General features: G+C 33.9%; 5 protein-coding genes across 5 annotated transcripts in view; 2 read left to right on the forward strand and 3 right to left on the reverse strand.

Moving 5' to 3' along the window:
- The window catches only part of LOC106108728 (N6-adenosine-methyltransferase 70 kDa subunit), a 13,373-nt gene extending 7,862 nt beyond the window's left edge, over positions 1–5,511 (reverse strand). Inside the window, exons 1-6 of the mRNA XM_013289989.1 lie at positions 5,132–5,511; positions 4,476–4,659; positions 3,052–3,176; positions 2,418–2,509; positions 1,193–1,319; positions 3–93 (exon numbers count right to left, since the gene is read on the reverse strand). Of these exons, the coding sequence (XP_013145443.1) occupies positions 3–93; positions 1,193–1,319; positions 2,418–2,509; positions 3,052–3,176; positions 4,476–4,659; positions 5,132–5,318 (806 nt within the window). The 5' untranslated portion in view covers positions 5,319–5,511. The remainder of the gene's footprint in view (positions 1–2; positions 94–1,192; positions 1,320–2,417; positions 2,510–3,051; positions 3,177–4,475; positions 4,660–5,131) is intronic.
- Positions 5,512–6,135: 624 nt separating this feature from the next.
- LOC106108911 (NADH dehydrogenase [ubiquinone] 1 beta subcomplex subunit 9-like) lies at positions 6,136–6,952 on the forward strand. The gene is made up of 3 exons (XM_013290260.1): positions 6,136–6,312; positions 6,401–6,546; positions 6,664–6,952. Exons 1-3 carry the CDS (start codon positions 6,218–6,220, stop codon positions 6,840–6,842), a joined length of 420 nt encoding a protein of 139 aa, XP_013145714.1. The 5' UTR covers positions 6,136–6,217; the 3' UTR covers positions 6,843–6,952.
- A 178-nt stretch (positions 6,953–7,130) lies between these two features.
- On the forward strand, positions 7,131–9,081 carry LOC106108784 (tetratricopeptide repeat protein 4). Its single transcript, XM_013290054.1, has 3 exons — positions 7,131–7,382; positions 7,765–7,952; positions 8,253–9,081. The coding sequence occupies exons 1-3, from the start codon at positions 7,230–7,232 to the stop codon at positions 9,052–9,054; spliced, it is 1,143 nt and encodes a 380-aa protein (XP_013145508.1). The 5' UTR covers positions 7,131–7,229; the 3' UTR covers positions 9,055–9,081.
- Positions 9,082–9,446: 365 nt separating this feature from the next.
- LOC106108729 lies at positions 9,447–13,556 on the reverse strand. The gene is made up of 10 exons (XM_013289990.1): positions 13,494–13,556; positions 13,079–13,249; positions 12,870–12,947; positions 12,666–12,798; positions 12,161–12,392; positions 11,794–11,983; positions 11,243–11,342; positions 11,059–11,172; positions 10,351–10,472; positions 9,447–9,593 (listed from the first exon to the last, which is right to left on the reverse strand). Exons 1-10 carry the CDS (start codon positions 13,554–13,556, stop codon positions 9,447–9,449), a joined length of 1,350 nt encoding a protein of 449 aa, XP_013145444.1.
- A 2,139-nt stretch (positions 13,557–15,695) lies between these two features.
- LOC106108818 (vesicular inhibitory amino acid transporter) lies at positions 15,696–18,715 on the reverse strand. The gene is made up of 4 exons (XM_013290095.1): positions 18,097–18,715; positions 17,572–17,731; positions 17,262–17,391; positions 15,696–17,151 (listed from the first exon to the last, which is right to left on the reverse strand). The coding sequence occupies exons 1-4, from the start codon at positions 18,233–18,235 to the stop codon at positions 15,967–15,969; spliced, it is 1,614 nt and encodes a 537-aa protein (XP_013145549.1). The 5' UTR covers positions 18,236–18,715; the 3' UTR covers positions 15,696–15,966.
- Positions 18,716–18,932: the final 217 nt, after the last annotated feature.

Genomic DNA, 18,932 nt, shown 5'->3' on the forward strand with positions numbered 1-18,932 from the left:
ACTTTTTGCACTCATAGTGCTCGTGCTCGCACTTAGCGTTGCGCACGCACTCAGCGCGCGTACCGTGCGGACAGAACTCCATCACTTGAGCACCTTGGACATATAACAAGTATCTTTTTTATTTTTTTCTTAAAATTAAAAATAATAGCAAATTTATGTTAATTTACTAATATTCCCTTTAACCATTCGAACTAAGCTCTAGGCTGGTACTAGGATGGTTCACGACAATAGACGAATGGTGGGATTATTCCCAACCATCGCCCCGCTCTGTCTCCACGTGAGAATGAAGTTTCATCCGTCCCACCTTTTAGTCACAATATCACCAATAAGGTGACAGATGGAAACGTTATGAAATGATATAAGTTCCAACCGTCCCCTCGTCGCAAAAATTTAGCCTATATCGTGTCGTAAGTGTAGAGCTTTTCATTAAAAGAAACACTTATTCAAAATTCAAATTATAAAAAGAATAATTGAAAAATATTCTTTGTCATATAGATGTCAGCAAACAAAGTACATTTTTGAAAAATTCTTAGTATCAAAAAGGCTTCTTTTTGACATGCGATAGACTATATATTATCACACTATTTAATTTAGTTGGTGAATAAATTGGTAAAAATCCTCATGCAGGAAGTGACAAAAACTACAAGCTGCTATCAAGAAAGCAAAGTTGCCATGGTAATGGTAATTGTTATCCAATGGCAAAAGATTTCATTGTAATTTAAGTTATAAATACAATTTGCAAATGAAAGTTTTACAGAATATAAACAATTAGCTGTTCCCCTGCGGCTTCAACCACATGAAATTATAAAAATTTTGTTTTATTGTTTACATTTGTCAGATTACCAATAGCAAATGTCAAAATGACATGACATGACAAACCTTAGCAATCTCTCTTTCTTGATGTTGGCAGCAACTTATGGTCTCTTTCCCACATTAGGATTTTTATCCGAAATATTTACCCCCTAAGTTTAATGGCGTGAAAATATATAGCCTATAGCGTGTAGCAAGTGTAGGGCTTTTTATTAAAAAAAGAATTATTTAAAAATGTGCTGTAATTGCTGACATCTTAGGCAATAAAGAAGTGTGTGTTTACACTTTATTATAATAGTATAGATAAAGGTTTGAGAACTACAAACTTTGAATAAATAGGATCAAAATGATATTTCAATACAAAAAAGATATTCCAACATACCTCCTTGACTTTTGAATTTATCGGCCAATGATTTCTCCTTTGCTGTTGGTTTACTGAGAAGGTCCATTATTTCCTCACCCACTCTTTTGACTGCTTTTTCTCTACTCGAAGGCATTGCTAACAGCGACTGTAATGATAAAATAAATTGTAACTATTGTACTAATCATACTAATATTATAAATGTGAATGTTTAGGTGAATGGATGTTTGTTAGAGTTTGTAGCCTAAACTGCTGAACGGATCTCAATGAAATTTGGCATAGATGTCGAGGATAGTCTGGAAGAACAAATAGGTTACTAGACTTTGTTTTTTTAATATCACGCAGACGGAGTCGCGGGCGAAAGCTAGTTAGTAAATAAATAAATAAAATAAATAAGTTCAGACTTAGTTTAGAACAGTATTTCCCAACATAGTTTATGCACTTTAACATTTCTGAAATTTTCGCCAAACAATTTTTACCTTAAAACCATCCACAGTAACGTCAAATGAAATTACATGTAACTAGTTGCTAGAAAATTTACCCCATGGAATTAAAAAAGTACCCTATATTACATATTGATAACATAGCTTTTCAATGGTCAAAGAATTTATGAAATTCGCCCAGTAGTTATTAGGTTACTTCAATACACACAAAAATACAAATCTTTCCCCTTTATATTAGTATAGATAATAATTTGGCATCAACATTGCATTCAAATAGCGCGAAACGAAAGGGTTAGTCATTGTATCGCCCTACCTCACTAACAAATTGCCCTCCTGCAGGGCATAGGTTCCAAACACCGGTCTAGATTGTCTAAAATAGGTTTGTAATGGTAACCATTTTAACGGAAGCGGATGCGGATTCGAAAGGCTTCACCTTTGCAGAAGCGGAGGTTAACGGAAGCGAAAGTCAATAATATAATATTAATAGCGATTTATTTAAAAATAAAAACTAAAACTACGATAAACCAAAATACAGATTGGTACAAAATTACAAGATACACTTTATTATGCAAATATAATGTATAACAATTATAGTTAGTTGACATATCCGCCCGCCCGGGCACTCGCGTTAAATACGTAAATTAACCTCCGTTATAACTCCGCATAAGAAATAATGGAAGCGGATGCGGAATTATCATTTCTTGCGGAAGTTCCGTACTTGCGGATGCGGAAGCGGAGTTCCGTTACAACCCTACTCTGGAGACATTCTGCAAGCTTCCATTTTTAGACTATATTCAACTTACCATAATATCAGTGTCACCTTTAGCCGTCTTTTTGTCATCTGTGACACTTTTTGCAACTTTAACATTTGTACTTTCATCTATTGTGCTGTCACCTGAAAACAATTTATATTGTTAGTCTTACTAATATTATAAATGCAAAAGGGTATTTATTTAAAAAACCATTCAGCACATGTGCTGTGTTTTTATGCTACATAGTGATATAAATTACAATCTAATAAATATATAATCCAAATTATAATCTATACTATTATAATAAAGCGTAAACACACACTTCTTTGTTGCCTAAGATATCAGCAATAACAGCTTATATTTGAATAATCCTTTTTTTAATAAAAAGCCCTACACTTACGTCACGCTATATGCTATATATTTTCACGCCATTAAACTATGGGGGTAAATATTTTGGATAAAATCCTAATGTGGGAAACAAAGCAAAAATTGCTGTCAACATCAAAGAAGCAAGATTGTCAAGGTTTGTCATGTCATGTCAATTTGACATTTGACATGTAAACAATAAAATGAAATTTTCATAATTTTATGCAGATGCCGCACGGGAACAGCTAGTGATAAATATTCATGAATAATTGTACTAATTTCTTATGCAAAAACAATTAATTGTAACTTATAAAGATACCTTTTCTTTTAGCAGGAGCAGATTGTTCTTCTATCAAAGCGGTTAGTACTGCGCCCAGTCTCACAGATTCCGCACTAACAACCTCAATTTCAGCATCCATTGCACCTTCTAAACGTTCTTTGATACTGTAATAGATAGAAAATAACCTAGTTTTTTTTAAAGCTTTAAATTGTAACCTTAATGTATAATCACTATATGTAAATTTTTTGTTATTTTTTATCACTTTTTTAAATATCTAACAAGGTTAAGTCACCCACCTTTTGTGTAAATATCGGTGTGTAAAGGGGCCAGCTGAAAACCAGCGCAGAAACGGCCTGCGCCGTCTCTGCATTAGCTGAGCTTGCCGCCTATTGCCACATTTTCTTTTTTTTTTTACTAGTTTTAAGATTGATGTATGTAAGATTTCATTTGTAGCTTGTTTTTGTGGAAATAAAAGTCCTATTTATTTATTTATTTATTTAAAATAGTAGAACTATGTGATATTACTAATATTATAAATACAAAAGTTTACAAGTATGAATGAATATCTGTCAAGAGTTTAGAGACAAAAAGGCTTAACAGATCTCAATGAAATTTGGCATAGATGTAGAGCATAGTCTGGAAAACACAGGCTTTTACTGTTTTTTAATTTGCAGGCGGACTCAATGATGAAAGCTAGTAATAAAAAGAGCTAATAGCCTAATGGTTTGGGGTATGGACTATCTATCTTGCAGTCAAGGGTTCGAATCCCGCCATTGGACTATTGTATAAACCATATCCTAGCACAAGCCTAGATCTACTAAACCTACTATTATTTTACCTACATAAATCTACTAATCATGCTAAACTTTAGATCAATGGATGGATGTTTGTTAGAGTTTGTAGCCTAAATGACTGAACAGATTTCGATGAAATTTGGTATAGATTTAGAGAATAGTCGGTAAGAACACATAGGCTACTAACTTTTGTTTTTTTAATCCCACGCGGACGGCGTCGCGAGCATAAGCTAGTATTTTAACAAAATTAAAAAGAGTTTAACAGTGGTAGTGTCGCTTTAAGATCTTAGCACGAATGGGCCGGCACGCTCGGTGTAATACCACAACCACACAGAAGACAGGCGTAAAATAAATCCAATTCCGTGTTTCGTCTGATGAGTGTGGTGCCGGAGGCCTAATTTAAGTCCCTTTCTCTTTACCACCCTTTTCTTATGAGAGGATGGGAAGGGGAAGTGGATTTGACGATGGAGGAGATGCGTAGAAAGAGGAAATATCCACTTTATGTGCGTCTCCCGTCAGATAAGGGTAGGCGACGCATCTGCAATTGCAGATGTCTATGGGCAGCGTTCGCTTCGCCATTTTGGCGGTTTCAGGTGGCCGCTTGCTCGTTTGCCAGCTTATGTTATAAAAAAAAGTTTGATTACTTTAAAAAACAAGATGATCACTTACGTGATTAACTTCTGTGTTGCAAATTTCTGTAGTAAACTGGCAACAATTCCTGTATCAACATCGCCCAGGCCTGGTATCAATGCACTCGCTGTAGCGGGCAGTTGCAACTGCATGTCGGACAACACTTGTAATAGACGCACTTCTAAAGATGCTACTGGAACCGGTAGTTTTGGCTTCTCTGATGCTATAACAGAATTAGTAATCGTTGAAATTGTGTTAAGCTAGAGATTCAAAAAAATGTAGGGTAGGCATAGTTGACATGAGGTGGCATACTGAACTTGACAACTGACAAACAACCTTTTAGAGAAAGTACCAGGGAAAATTTAAGTTTACAATGCCTAGTCTATATATTTCTGTCTTTGTGTAGAGCAGAAAAAGAAATTTCTTTTATAACCCCTAGCAATATGAATAAACTACACTGTAATGTGTATTACATTGGAGCTGTAGCTAGAATAAACAAGCTTGTTGTTATGTGGTTAAATTAATAACTATACTTAAACTAAATGTAAATATTTCTCCAAATAGATATTACTTATTTACTTTTTGATTATGGTTTTGGGCATAGTATTACCTGGTGAAATTGCTTCTAGTATACCTGGTCAGGTTATTTACCTCCACGTGTTACATTCTTTATTTAAAACAGAAATATTTTTTACCTTCAGTTTTCTGAGATGTAGGACTGGGAACAGATTTTTCTTTGCTACTTGCTGAACTTTCCCCTTTATCGTTAGCGAGTGTAGCGCCTAAAATATTTTGCCGTTCCTTTTTACGCTTCTCAAGTTTCTCTCTGAGACTGTTTCTCTTACTCTTCACAGCTTGAATTTCCTCCCAAGCATCAGACATGATTAAAATTACTCTCCGGGTAGTAAAACTTTAAGCATAAGTTATGTATGTTAAGTCGTTAAAACAAATACTTAAAGCGACAAATATTATACAGAAAACTTATTAAATTTTATACTGTTTACTCTTATTATTTTGTAATATCAGCTTAATAACTTTGAAATGCTAACCTACAATCATAAACAATGACAATCATTTGACATTGACATTGACAAAATACACTACAGTTCACAGAATATGCAGATATTTAAAGATCTTAGTGTTACAAGTGACGCATATAAAGCACTTAAATTCATTTGCATGAAGTAAATCTCGTACTTAATAGACAGATATAATTATCACTGATGGACGTACGCACGTAGCGAAGAATTATGAACTATCGAAATTTTCTATTTAAAACTCATAATTAACTTGAGGAACAGTCTAAGTGACTATAGTGATGGCGATGGTAATAAAAGTAAAAATGAATTTCAGTATGTTTTTGCATGGCAATATTAGTAAGACTTGTCTTATACATCTCATTCTTCGTGTTTGATGATTGATTTAACTTCGTATCATACAAGAATTAAAAAAAGTATTTATTTAATCCTTAAAGTACAACTATATGATCTATCGATATCAACTTTTACAAAAATCGAAAATTGATAATATTTACACCCGATTTCACTAACGTCCTGAATTGTCAAACTAATCAATCGTATTTGGCAAGTTATAGTTACCAGATAAAAGAAAATCTCAACAATGCTATGAAATGACAAATCTTTTTATTCGACCTTTTTTAAATCTATTTTTAGGGGTTGTTTGGATTTCGAATCATTGAGATATTTGATTTACATGTTACTTCTTCAGTTACTTGACGTTTAATAGTGCGAAAATAAAATTTCTTTTCATCTACTTTAACAATGAATTTTGCACCAGAGTTAATTAGCTATTCTCAAAAAGTTTGTGCATTATATAAAACGGCAATGAGATTGATAGAATCGCATTATTATCCAAGGTGAGAAAATTAATTTTTTGATGTATAAAATACAATATACAACAGTTTTCATCGTAGATATGTACGATAATATTTCATTATTTTGCAGATATGTCATACGATATCATCAAATTCTTCTGCGAAAACGATTTGATGATAACAAATCCGTCTGTGATCCTAAGGAGCAGCGTCGACTTTTATGGGTAGGAGAGCATGAAGCCTTCATGAAAAAAAACCCTGTATTCCTTGGGCGATGTATGCTCGGTTTTATTATTTTGTAAATTTGGTCCTAGTAATATTCTAAATATATAATATATAACGTCCCTCTTTACCTAGGAAAGGAAAAATCCTAAATATTTTTCTATGTTGCAGTTTCAAAATCAATGGGTCGTGCAGGAGGTATAGCTTTTGAACGAGTTGTTGAACCTCCAGATTGGGTTATGGATTATTGGCATCCATTAGAAAAGGCGCAGTATCCAGATTACTTTGAGACTCGAGAATGCCGCAAAATTGAATACATCAAGAAATGGCAAGCTGGTATCATATATTGAGATAAAATATGTGTCATCTCGTAAAAAATGTAGAATGTGTTTAAACGTATGTTTTCATGTTAATTTTTTAATTCTTCTTTTGAATAAAGGGAATTTTATGGATGGTTGTATAATAGTCTTTTATTAAGACAGATTAAGAAACAGCGGATTCATTGTTTTATTTACCGATATGTTGATATTTTTTATTTACCTATTGTGAAATAGAAATACTGTCAACAGTCAAGGTCACTTGTATCAGCTATAAAAAATATAAACTGTAACTATGGGCTTGTTGTAGATTGATTTTGACAACTGTCATTTTGACAAGATGATAAGAAACAGAACCACATGCTTGTTTTGATTTTGTTATATTCAGTTTTCTTAGATTTTAAAGCAATTTGAGTGAAAATGGCCATGAATTCTGAAGTGGATACGAAAAAATCGATGTCTGATACGGAGCGGTTGGAATTGTGTCAGAAATTAGATTCAGAGCTTGATGATTTTATTAACAGTTTGGAAAGGAAAAGGTACACAGAAGGATGGCCGGAAGACAGATGGGAGGTATTAAATATTTTCATGAATATAATTACGCTTTTAAAAGATATTAAATTCACGTTAACTTCACATTCAACAATTATAACAACGCCTTTGGTGTTTCTAGTAGATTTTCTAATTTCTTTGTTTGGTTACCGTAAGATCTGAATTTTCTTTTTTATACAAGGACATGATAAGTAGATATTACGTAGGAGGGCACGCTTAGGGAAAATGTCCTCTTAGTATGCAATTTCCATGTCTAAGCACAACAATCACTTTACTATTTTGTTCATTTGCCACCTTATAATATTAAAAAAAAAATCTATAAAATATGTACTACTGGTACAGTTTGACATTTGTAGCAGATTGCAATACTGTTGTGTGATTATTTTTGTTAATTTTTCTATAGGAAGAAATGGATAAGCATCCATTCTTTATGAAGACCAATCCTAGTGATGAAATGTCACCATTGGCTGAAGGTTTGGCTAAACTGAAGTATGATCCAGAGGAAAATACACCATTAGAATTAGCAAATAATTATAAAGAAGATGGCAATTTTAATTTTAAACACAAGAATTACAGATTAGCAATATTAGGGTGAGTTTTTATTTCAATAATCAGATTTTTTCCAGTACCGATAATTTAATTAATTATTGTAATAAGTTGTCTCCCAACTTTGACAACATTGAACAAAAAAAAAGTATACAGCCCATTTATTCTTCCAAACTGTGTTCTACTGTGTTTATGCCAAATCTCATTATGATCCATTCAGCAGTATAGGAAACATACTTTAACTAGCATCTAGCATGTAGCATTTTAAGTTGATTTTGATATTTCAAGCAGAATTTGAAATAAAACAAATATATGTCTGTTAATTAAGTTATATATCTTTTACAGGTACACAGAAGGTATAAAAATTAAATCCAATGATCCTGAAATTAATGCAAGCTTGTACAATAATCGTGCTGCTTGTCACTGGCATTTAAAAAATTATAGATCATCCTTATATGATAGTGAACGAGCTTTAACATTTAATCCTGAACACACAAAAGCGAGACTACGGGCAGCTAAATCCGCATTCGAAATCTCTAAATATGACATCTGTATACAACATTGTGAGAAATTAAAGAATGATAGAGAAGTTGTTGAATTACTAAATTTAGCTAAAAAGAAGAAGTTAATCCAAGAAAGAGATGAAAGGAAAAAGAAAAGGAGAGTTAATAAGAAGGATGAAGAAAGAGATGCGATTATTAAAATGATTGTTGAACGTGGTATTAGAGTTTCCAATTGTGATGATGAAGATGATTTAGATCTATCTAAATTAGAACCATGTTTACCCGATTCACAAGACTCTATGGTACATATAGAAAATGGGATATTAAAGTGGCCAGTTCTCTTAATGTATCCAGAATATCAAATGACAGATGTAGTTAAAGGTTGTCCAGAAAATATTTCTTTGTTGAGCCAATTGGAACAATTGTTCCCTGCGCCTTGGGATGTAAATAATAAATACAGTATTAATACTGTTAATGTATATTTTGAAGGTTATGATAAAATGCCTCATGTGATTGACCCGAAGAAGGATTTAGGTGATTTGTTAGTGACTAAATATTTTGAATTAAAAGCGGGTACACCTGCGTTCTTTATTTTGCCTCGAGGAAGTGTAATTGAAAGTAGATTTTTGGAGAGTTATTTATAGTATAATATAATTTTATAAAGACAGTTATCCCTAGTTTTTTTTCTAGGTTTTCGTCCTCCAATTCCATCATACGTCATCTCAGTCGTCACTCCCTTCTTGATCATGTCACCTTTCACGCAATTCATACTAATATTATAAATGTGGAAGTTTAGATGGATGGATGGTTGGATGGATGGATGGATATTTGTTAGAGTTTGTAGCCTAAACACCTGAAAGGATTTCAATGAAACTTGGTATAGATGTAGAGGATAGTCTGGTAGAACACATAAGCTACTTACTTTTGGTTTTTTAAACTCCACGCGGACGGAGTCGCGGGCGAAAGCTACTATCTAATATTAGTATAAATAAGAAAATGAAATCATACTAATTATAATATATTTATTAAATTATAATTATGTATCAATATCTGCGTCCTCATTGTCATATGTCTGATGAGGGTAGTACGGTCCCGCTGACTCAAACGGACTCTTGGAGTCGAGCAGCGATGGGTACGGATGATGAGGAAGAGTTCCCATCCATTGCGGATACCAGTAGAGACCCTGAAAAGAAACAATGCAGTAAACTAAAGCAAAGTTTTTTTAGGACAATTGACTGTTACGTTACAGAAACTTTTCTAACTACAAATATGTTGTGAAAAATCTGCCAAAAAAATAATAAAAAACATAGCCTATGCTATGTTACTTTTGATAATGTTGCTTATTACTAGTGTAAGAATTAAAATTGGCCCAGTAGTTTTTAAGTTATTTCAATACATACAAAAATATATATCTTACATCAATTTGAAGATATGTATTTTTGGGTGTATTTGATTCACGCAAAAACTACTAGGCCGATTTTAAAAATTCTTTCACCATTACAAAGGTAATTTATCCGTAAGTAACATAGGCTACATTCTATATTATTTTTTAATTTCACACGGGCGAAGTCGCGAGCAACAGTCAGTATTAGTATAGATTAAATAAAGTTAAAAAAATTAAGAACTTTAAACTTATGTATTAAGTTAATAAAGAACAAAGAAATTCAAGTCACAACTTGCGTTCATAATTCGATTTCTTAGCTAACATAAAATACTACACTACGTTTATTCATACTAATCATACTAATATTATAAATGCGAAAGCATGGATAGATGGATAGATGTTTGTTAGAGTTTGTAGCCTAAACGGCTGAACGAATCTCGATGAAATTTGGCATAGTTCTAGAGCTAAGTCTGGAAGAAAACATAGGCTACTTTTTTTAATTCTACGCAGGCGGAGTCGCGGGTGAAAGCTAGTTAAAACATATTTAATACTTTACCTTATTGCCCGCTGCGTTACAAGTAAACCTATCGTCGTGCAGTTCTACCGCGTCCAAATAACTTTTACCGGCTATGGAGCCGTAGTTTGGAGGGTACATAAAAAGACAGCCATCCAGGTTATCTGAGAAATGTTCTAGTATTAATATGAACAGTGATATATCCATACTTGATTATGAAATTACTATTCTCTAATTCAGTACACTCAAATCTTTACTTCACTCCAACCAACTTAACACGTTCAATGCTTAGTTTTCACTTAGCAATCTCCTAAGGCAACTCAACAACACTGACAGTTTTTTTTAATAAAAACATTAGTAGATTTTTGTTAATTTACTAATATTTCCTTTAACCATTCCAATTAAGCTCTAGGCTTGTGCTAGGATATGGTTCACGACGATAGTCGAATGTCGGGATTCTAACCCTCGACCGCAAGATCGGTAAACCATTAGGCTATTGGCGCTTAAGATAGTGTTTAAGATCTACCCACGCTTCACAAATTCTATTGCAAAATTCTTACGTTAATTCTTAATTATAATTACGGAAGTTGCATGGATTGATGTTTGTTGGAGTTTGTAGCTTAAACGGTTTGACCGATCTCTATGAAATTTGGCATAGATGTAGAGAATAGTATGGGAGAACACATAGGCTATTTTTTTTTGTTTATTTTAATTTCACGCGGACGGAGTGTAGGTTAAAACTATACTTGCATGGTACTGTTATATTTTCATCCTCGTCGACAATATCTGGCGTGGGCGTTGGCTCGATGTACGGTGGTATTGGGTCAATCCCTGTCCCAGGGTCGCCGGGTATCAGAAATGGACCTAAATCAAAAGGATTAGAGCTCAAATTGCTTTAATACAATAACATTGATATTATATGCTTAAGTGTTACCTCCGTAATGGTTTGTGTAGTTCCACTCGCAGACATGGTGGTCGCACACGAGGGGAGTGTGATGTTCCTTAGTGTAGTATGTGTGGCCGTTTGGTGTAGTCTAAAATTATGACCATTTAATTTTACTATCATTATAAACGCGAAAGTTTAGATATATGGATGGATGTTTGTTAGATTTTGTAGCCTAAACTGCTGAACGAATCTGGATGAAATTTGGCATAGATCTAGAGCTAAGTCCGGTAGAACACATAGGCTACTTACTTTTGTGTTTTTTTTTAATTCCAGGACGGTGTCGCGGTCGAAAACTAGTGTTCAATAAACTAATAAAATGATGATCGATAGATAGAGAATGTTTTGCATAAGCTGTTAAGCTATTGTCGATTGTTTCGTAGCCAATTCAACTATTTAGTTGCACAACTAAAAATCGAGTAGTGTGCGCACCTCTATATAAGCATATAGAAAACAAAGCGAGACTAGTCTTGCGATTGTTTAGTCAACGGTGTGCGTCCGCTCTAACGCTTCAATAATATAGTACATATAAATCAACATACCAATAAATAATCATAATGTCGATACCGAAGACCCTGTATGTTGAAATCTAATATGAAGGAACCAGACGCGATGATGCAAGCGGTAGCCGTGAGTGGTGGTAACTTGTACATGATGAGGCCGCATTTCACTATCGCCTTGGGCAACGTTACAACATCTCTTTCCTTTTGCACCAGTTTCTTGAATGGAAATCTAGAAAACAAATGAAGATTACCAATTACTTCTAAAGAACCTCTCATATTTGCAAACATGGCTGCCAGTTCATTTAATTCAGACGCCGGATGATTAAATCGGAATCGAAATCGAAAAAATTGGTGCGCAATGGTGCTACTAAAGAAGATTGTAAACAGATCTACAAAATGTAATTACCTGAATATACAAATACCAATGTGACATTCCAAGCCATGTAGGTAATTATCGGTGGGGAATGATACGCTGGGATCATCTAATAAATAATACTTCTGCTCATCATGGAAGTGTAGAAATCCAAGGAAGATGAAAGAGCGATCCTTGCAGTACGGCGCAAGACCCCGCCCCATGTTATAGATGTCGCTGTAAAGCTCCGATATGAATAAATAGACGTTCTTTCCGCAATAGAATTCTAAAAATGAAGATACATTTATATTATTTACAAGTTATGTGAAAATTGGATCTCCCATGTTGTTCTGAGAGGTCTTAGGAAGTCCTAAAGTTTGATCTCTCTGTGTGAAATTATAGATTGCCTACAAAGGTACAGGAAAACCGAAAGTATGGATGTATTGTGTATAGGATATGCTATAGGGAATGTATTCAGATATCTCGACTGACAGAGATGTATGGGACAGCAGCATTGTACCGATTCTCCGTAGGGACAAGGGCAATTAGTGACGATGACCTTGGCTGATATAAAACTCCATCGGCACAGGTCCACCGGTGTACGTAGCCTTCCTCTCAGCAGCGATAGAGTTATGGTTCTCGTACATCGTCAGCATGTTGTCGATCACATCGTCAAGAGTTATCAGGAGTACCTTTAAAGTGTAAAGATAGTCAGCAAAAATTGCCGCCTCCATTGGCCGTTGGTGATACATTTTTAATATACCTTCAATTCTTGTATGTGCAGTCTTATGAATCTTCCAAGATGGTCAGTCGCGATGTGAATTCGTTCATTAATTATGTACTGCAATTGAACAGATTTTTATTAGAAATACGTGTTAACAAAAAAAATGTCCATACGAATTGAGACCATCCGTCTTTTAGGAATTCGGTTAAAAATTGACTATGATGTGGTGGAACTTTTGAGTCATTTACCTGATCTTCAGCTGTTTTTATACGCATCATCTCATTCTGGTAAAGCCAGAGATTGTCCAACTTGTCTGTGGGGTCGTGGCCGTAGATCTCGAACGCGTCGATGATCATTGCTAGTGTGATATTCTCGTTGACTCCGACACAGCATGGATGACGACGGATATCGTAGGGTATCTAAAGTTTTTACTAAGGCGTATTAAATCTTACGATATAATGAGTTACATAATTATGCTACTTTAATAAGGTAGATTAGATTTCCTTTATTTCTCAAACATCGGTAAATTACGATTCTCGAAAGCAAAGCAAAAATTTGAAATCTACCCGCATTTTTAAACTATATTGACTAAAATATCTAACTCAACAAATTCTTTATCCTTGATAAAATTAAAGTTTTTTTTTAATTTTTAAATATACAAACCGTTAACTGAATCCAGGCCACACATAATACAAATAGCACGCAAGCGCGAGTAAAGGCGTCCATTTTGTCAGCATGGCGACCAGGTAAAGCACTGAAACGTTTTCGCGCCAATTACTTTATCAAATTAAACTTTTATGGTATCGTTAATTGGGAATCTTGCTATTTTAAAAATAATTGAAGTCGTTAAATACATTTGTTACGTACTTTTATTGGTTAAAATATAACAATTTATTCATATTAAAATAAAATTACATCTATCTATCTATCCATACATATAATAAAATTGGAGTGTCTGTTTGTATTATGAAAAGAAAAATTCCAGATTTCGGAAAGATGATGTATTTGCGTTGCTAATAATGAAAATTGCATTTTTTTTGTCTGTCTGTCCGCAAGCCGCGTTTGTTCCGAGTAATCTTCGAAACAGCTGGGCCGATTTGGACAGGATTTTCACTGAAGGGTAGCTAACGTAGACGGGCATATTATAGGCTACATTTTTATTTCGTGGACGCAGTCGCGGGCAACAAGGTTATGAATAAAACGACATATTTGAAATAACATTTTATATTCAGTTACACACTTAGAACTCTGACGATACACGAATATTGTGTTCGTTATTATTGCGTTTATACACTAACTTCTCTCAAATACAAGCGCTACTAAACACTTTGAATGCCAAGAATTTAACGTACTGGTTTCGCAGACCGAGTCGGCACACAAAGTGTTAACAAAACATTATAAAGACCTCTATATTGGAAGCACAACATTTTTTTTAATAATTTCGTAGTGTGGTGCACAGTATATTAAAAGTTTATGATAAATATTCAGGTTTATTAGCCGACAATGGCTTGTAGATGTCAATACATAACCTATTGAAATAGGCTATTTAACATTTTTTAATTTTATAAATAAATTTGGGCTATTATTACAAACATAAAATTTAATACGACTGTAAAATAACGTAATTTTTAAGGAACGTAGTATATTGTAGTTTTTTTTCCAAGAAAACATGAATTAAATCTTTATTTGTTTTACAAGTGAAAAAATATTTGGCAAATGTGAATAAATCAGTTTTGTTTAATTTGTAATCTGCACACCTATTATATTGGGAAAAATATATTTTGAATTATTACTCCTTTTTTTATTTTAACAGAGGTTAGAATATATTTAATCTATGTTAATATTATGAAATGATCAACAACAATATTATTAATTATTACACATGGAAGACATTATTTTTATAATCTTATTAAAGTTATCATTACAGTTAATAATTAAAATAATAGTAAATAATAAGGAGTAAGGGGTTAGCATGTTATAAGGAGGAATGAATCGCATGTAACAAGGAGTACGTTAGTTATGAGTGTGGTACACCGGTAGAGATAGACGTAGAAAGAGATGGATGTATCGCGTGAAAGGTGACACAAGAAGGGAGTGATGACAGATGACGTATGATAGAGTTATTTGGAACACAAAAACTTGTTGCGTCACTACGGGAGTAGCATAAGGACGATAATAAGTAAATAATCCAATGTATAATTAACTTTGTAAAATATAAATAAGATTCGTTTAAATTACAACAAAGAATTTGATACATAACAAGATAATATTTTACTGCTAATATAAAAAGCTTTAATTAAAAACTAAACTATATAATTTATTAAACACAAAAAAGAGTTTCTTATTGTCATCAATAAATATCAAATTTTTCAAAAATACATAGTGGGTATAATATTTTATAGGTTATTAAATATTTTTTTATGTAAATAGACAAAAATCAATTTCAATAGAGTTTCAATATAGATATACATATTTTATATTTTTGTTTAGTATAATTTTAAATCATATAAAATATCTAAAACAAACTAAACGTATTATAATTTGCTGGTGTAAAATATGGAGTCCAAAAACCATCAAAAACACGCAATTAAATATAATTCTCTAAAATCTTATAAATTACAATACAACTTTAATATATTTTTAAATGCAACGCGAATATTTCATACATCTAAATGCAATGTAATTGAAATCCATTAAATATATCATTTTTTTCAACTGGAAGACTTCGTTGTCAAAGGACAATAAGTGTCTATTTCCATTAACGATTAGCCGCGTGTCTTTGACCATCTTTTTGTAAGGTTGTCGCTCCCGCGTTAGCGGAAATACGAGACTAGAAGTCAGAAGAGTCACTCGGACAATCGCTAGTGGAAATTACATCTAACACCGACTTGGAAGACATTGGATTATTAATAATTAAAGTGTATAATGTTAATTCTAAGTTTATATACATACAGCTATAAATTGGAAGACATCAAATATCAAGTAAAACAGTTATTGTCATTCTCTTATAAATCTAAGCTAAGATAAAAACATTAAATCACATTCGACTAGACAATATCAACTTTGAACGACAATAAAAAAGAATATGCTGTGTCTAGAAATATTTCAACAATCTAAAACTATATGAGAATTGGATTTAGAAGGGTAAGCCTATCTTGAACGCTTTCACCAGAGCGGAACCGGAATCATACATGCCGATGATACCAAAAAGAACGCCTAAACCGATTATGAAATAATCATAAGCGATAGTAGTACTTTCGAGTTGGTTGCCCTTCAATTTAAGATGGAAATATGCTGGCCATATGAAACTCAGCATGGTACCAGTAAAGCTACCGATGAAACCCATCAATATCGCGAAATGTGGAATAAAAATCGCCATCAAAACAGTAAATATTATAACTCCCAATCGCCAAGCTAGACCCCAAACTTTCAACTCACCATCCAGAGCGTAAATCGTAGGAAACAGCGTTTTAGGTTTACCACGAAACAGAGCACGTTCCAGCAAATCACAGGCAGCGTAGTAAGGTAAAGGGTAACTAAGCACGGCTTTTATAACAAGAAAGAAGTTCACAAGTCCTTTGAAACCTGCAGAACGAAGATTGTTCGTTATCACTTGTTGGGTATCGTTTTGGAAAGTCAAAAAGCATAAATATCCGAAGATCGATTTGAAAGCGGCTGCTGCGATGTGCGACCAATTAAGCATCCATTCAAATTTAGAACGATCCTCCAAGTTACCTTCTAACGTAGGTAAGAAGATTTGAGAAGTGTACGAGAATACGATAACACCCAGACTGATTGGAAAATTCTCGAAATCCAAATTCCATTTGACTTTCGACCAGCCCCAGTCGCCAATATTAAGGATGCAGTACCCGAGTACAATCGCGTTTATAATTAAATGGCTCATGGTACACCAGAATGATAGCATGCTGACGCTTTTCAAGGATTTTAAAAAGGCCAGAGGAAGAAGAAATATCCCTGTTAACATCATCCAAGAACGTGTATCAATAGAACCATCAGGGAAAGTCCCAATCATCAAATCACCACACACAACAACGTAAAGGATACAAGTCATGAGAAGTTCAATAATTTGAGCTATATTAACAACTCTTGCGCCATATTTCCTACCGAAACACTCTTTAGCGATCGAGACGTAGGAATCCCGGACTCTAACGCGTTGCCCGGATACAGGATCGTCTTCGTAGAGGCATTCGACTAAGATCTTCCCGGTGTAACAGCAGATGTGTGCGATACCGATCATAGCAGCAATGGCCCAGTAGCCCCCTTGGAGTACAGCGAAAGGCAGTGACACCACAAACATGCCCTGTGTAAAACAAACAAAAGAACAATCAGGTTTGTTTAAACTGTTGGTAGTCATCACGATTACGGAAATATTAAAAATCAATCTATTAAGTTTTATGTAAGTTAACTTACTTGAATAGCGTTAGTAACATTCCAGGCCGCTTGATATTCGTTGATCTTCGCACCTGGTTTGCCACCGCCCTCTTCGAAACCCCCTTCTTCGGAAGACGCATAGAAATCTACGCTTTGCATGCTTTGAGTCCTGGAAAAAGCAGATACAAAATCAGTATAATTTTGCTTTCACTTTACAATTTATACTTATTGTAAATTAAATTGTAATTGAAGGGTATTGTTTCTTAATATTAAACGTCACACGATCACACGTAACTGTGGTTACATCTTCAATTTCATTGCTTGGTAAGAAAGTAAGAGAAGTAATTACCTTGGTGCACCATCTTGTTGTGGATAAGTGTTTTGATAGCTGGTGAAGGAATCCTCGGCTTGCAACTCCCCGCTGAGGAAAGGGTTGGTGGGGTTCGTAGACTGGTACGTTGGGGATGTGGTCTCGTTCATAGTCGATAGCTCGCAGCTCTCACCCATGTCTGTGTTTGTAAAAAATCAATAGCTATAATCCGTTACGCCTTAAGATAATGGTTTATTGGGTGACGACCTTTCTCTTTCAGTTTTAAAATACCCAAAAGTGGGTTATGATTTAATGTTTTTGTATATAGTAAAGAAATAGAATGGAACTACTTTATGAATTATGCAATAAAGAAAGGAGTTAAATAATTTCATTAAAAATTCTATCATTGACAGACAAGGATTTTGCGTTTTCAATAAAAGGTTTAAGAAAGTTCGAGATTATAGTTGGAAAATATTTCATTCAGGTTCATTGGCGTCTATTTTCAGATGGTTTATTTTAGAAATCAAGATTTGGAAGATTTTGATTCCAATTTTATTCACTTACCAAGGTTTGCGAATCTCACATTCTGCGGGGGTCGCGATGATTGTCCTGGCTTGTCTGGTATCTGCTGTCTTACTGTCTGCATCGCCACGTCTAGGACGTTTTTCAATGGAGGCATCTTTATACGGCCTAAGTTCATCATCTTTGCTACTTACAACCGCGATTTACTTTTACTATAATTTGCGTTTATTTATTTTTAAAATTGACTTTCTGGAAGACGTCGATATAAATAACACTTTATACTACATTAATTATAATTTTAAAATCTAATTTGGAAGACTTCTTTACACTATCACGATTAAAATTACTTTTACATACTAAATTAGCTTTTCAATAACAGCCATTTTGAGTTTAATGGTTTCCGATTCTTGGATTTTATTGCACTGATGCCACTTTCTGGCGTTTTTCTAAGTATTATTGGATTTTAGCCATTTTAAAATGGCTTTTCTCTTAAGAGACGCTCTGTGTGAATCGGTTTTGTGGGAGGACCCCTAAGGTCTGCGCTGAAAATCTGCGCGGAATATGGATCGATAGGGCGGAACGAATCTTGGCACAATAACTTGACCTGTAATAGCCGTATATAGGTTATTTGTTGTTACGTTGTCAGTATTACGTTACTATAATTAAAGATCAAAGTGTATGCCTTTCTGTTAGATGAATGGGTTTTGTCGATTAAAATGCATTTGCTACATTTTTTATATGTGTGTTATTGCTTATAATTTCAACATTCTTATTATCCCATTAATATTGTAAATGCATAAGTTAAGATGGATGGATGTTTGTTAAAGTTTGTAGATGTACAGGATAGTCTCGAAGAACACATAGGCAACTTGCTTTTG

The sequence above is a fragment of the Papilio polytes genome, unplaced genomic scaffold, assembly GCF_000836215.1.
Source record: "Papilio polytes unplaced genomic scaffold, Ppol_1.0 DF821400.1, whole genome shotgun sequence".
NCBI classification, from domain to species: Eukaryota; Metazoa; Arthropoda; class Insecta; order Lepidoptera; family Papilionidae; genus Papilio; species Papilio polytes.

Excerpts from the sequence above, each read along its gene's own strand:
- LOC106108818 (XM_013290095.1), bottom strand. The coding sequence starts at position 18,235 with ATGATGAACTTAGGCCGTATAAAGATGCCTCCATTGAAAAACGTCCTA. Across the intron at positions 17,392-17,571 it reads CAACAAGATGGTGCACCAAG|GACTCAAAGCATGCAAAGCG; the intron begins GTAATTACTTCT and ends TGCTTTTTCCAG. Across the intron at positions 17,152-17,261 it reads ATGTTACTAACGCTATTCAA|GGCATGTTTGTGGTGTCACT; the intron begins GTAAGTTAACTT and ends TGTTTTACACAG.
- LOC106108784 (XM_013290054.1), top strand. The coding sequence starts at position 7,230 with ATGGCCATGAATTCTGAAGTGGATACGAAAAAATCGATGTCTGATACG. Across the intron at positions 7,383-7,764 it reads GGCCGGAAGACAGATGGGAG|GAAGAAATGGATAAGCATCC; the intron begins GTATTAAATATT and ends ATTTTTCTATAG. Across the intron at positions 7,953-8,252 it reads TACAGATTAGCAATATTAGG|GTACACAGAAGGTATAAAAA; the intron begins GTGAGTTTTTAT and ends TATCTTTTACAG.
- LOC106108729 (XM_013289990.1), bottom strand. The coding sequence starts at position 13,556 with ATGGACGCCTTTACTCGCGCTTGCGTGCTATTTGTATTATGTGTGGCC. Across the intron at positions 12,799-12,869 it reads TGCACATACAAGAATTGAAG|GTACTCCTGATAACTCTTGA; the intron begins GTATATTAAAAA and ends TACACTTTAAAG. Across the intron at positions 12,393-12,665 it reads GGAGTTTTATATCAGCCAAG|AATTCTATTGCGGAAAGAAC; the intron begins GTCATCGTCACT and ends CTTCATTTTTAG.
- LOC106108911 (XM_013290260.1), top strand. The coding sequence starts at position 6,218 with ATGAATTTTGCACCAGAGTTAATTAGCTATTCTCAAAAAGTTTGTGCA. Across the intron at positions 6,313-6,400 it reads GAATCGCATTATTATCCAAG|ATATGTCATACGATATCATC; the intron begins GTGAGAAAATTA and ends ATTATTTTGCAG. Across the intron at positions 6,547-6,663 it reads CCCTGTATTCCTTGGGCGAT|TTTCAAAATCAATGGGTCGT; the intron begins GTATGCTCGGTT and ends TCTATGTTGCAG.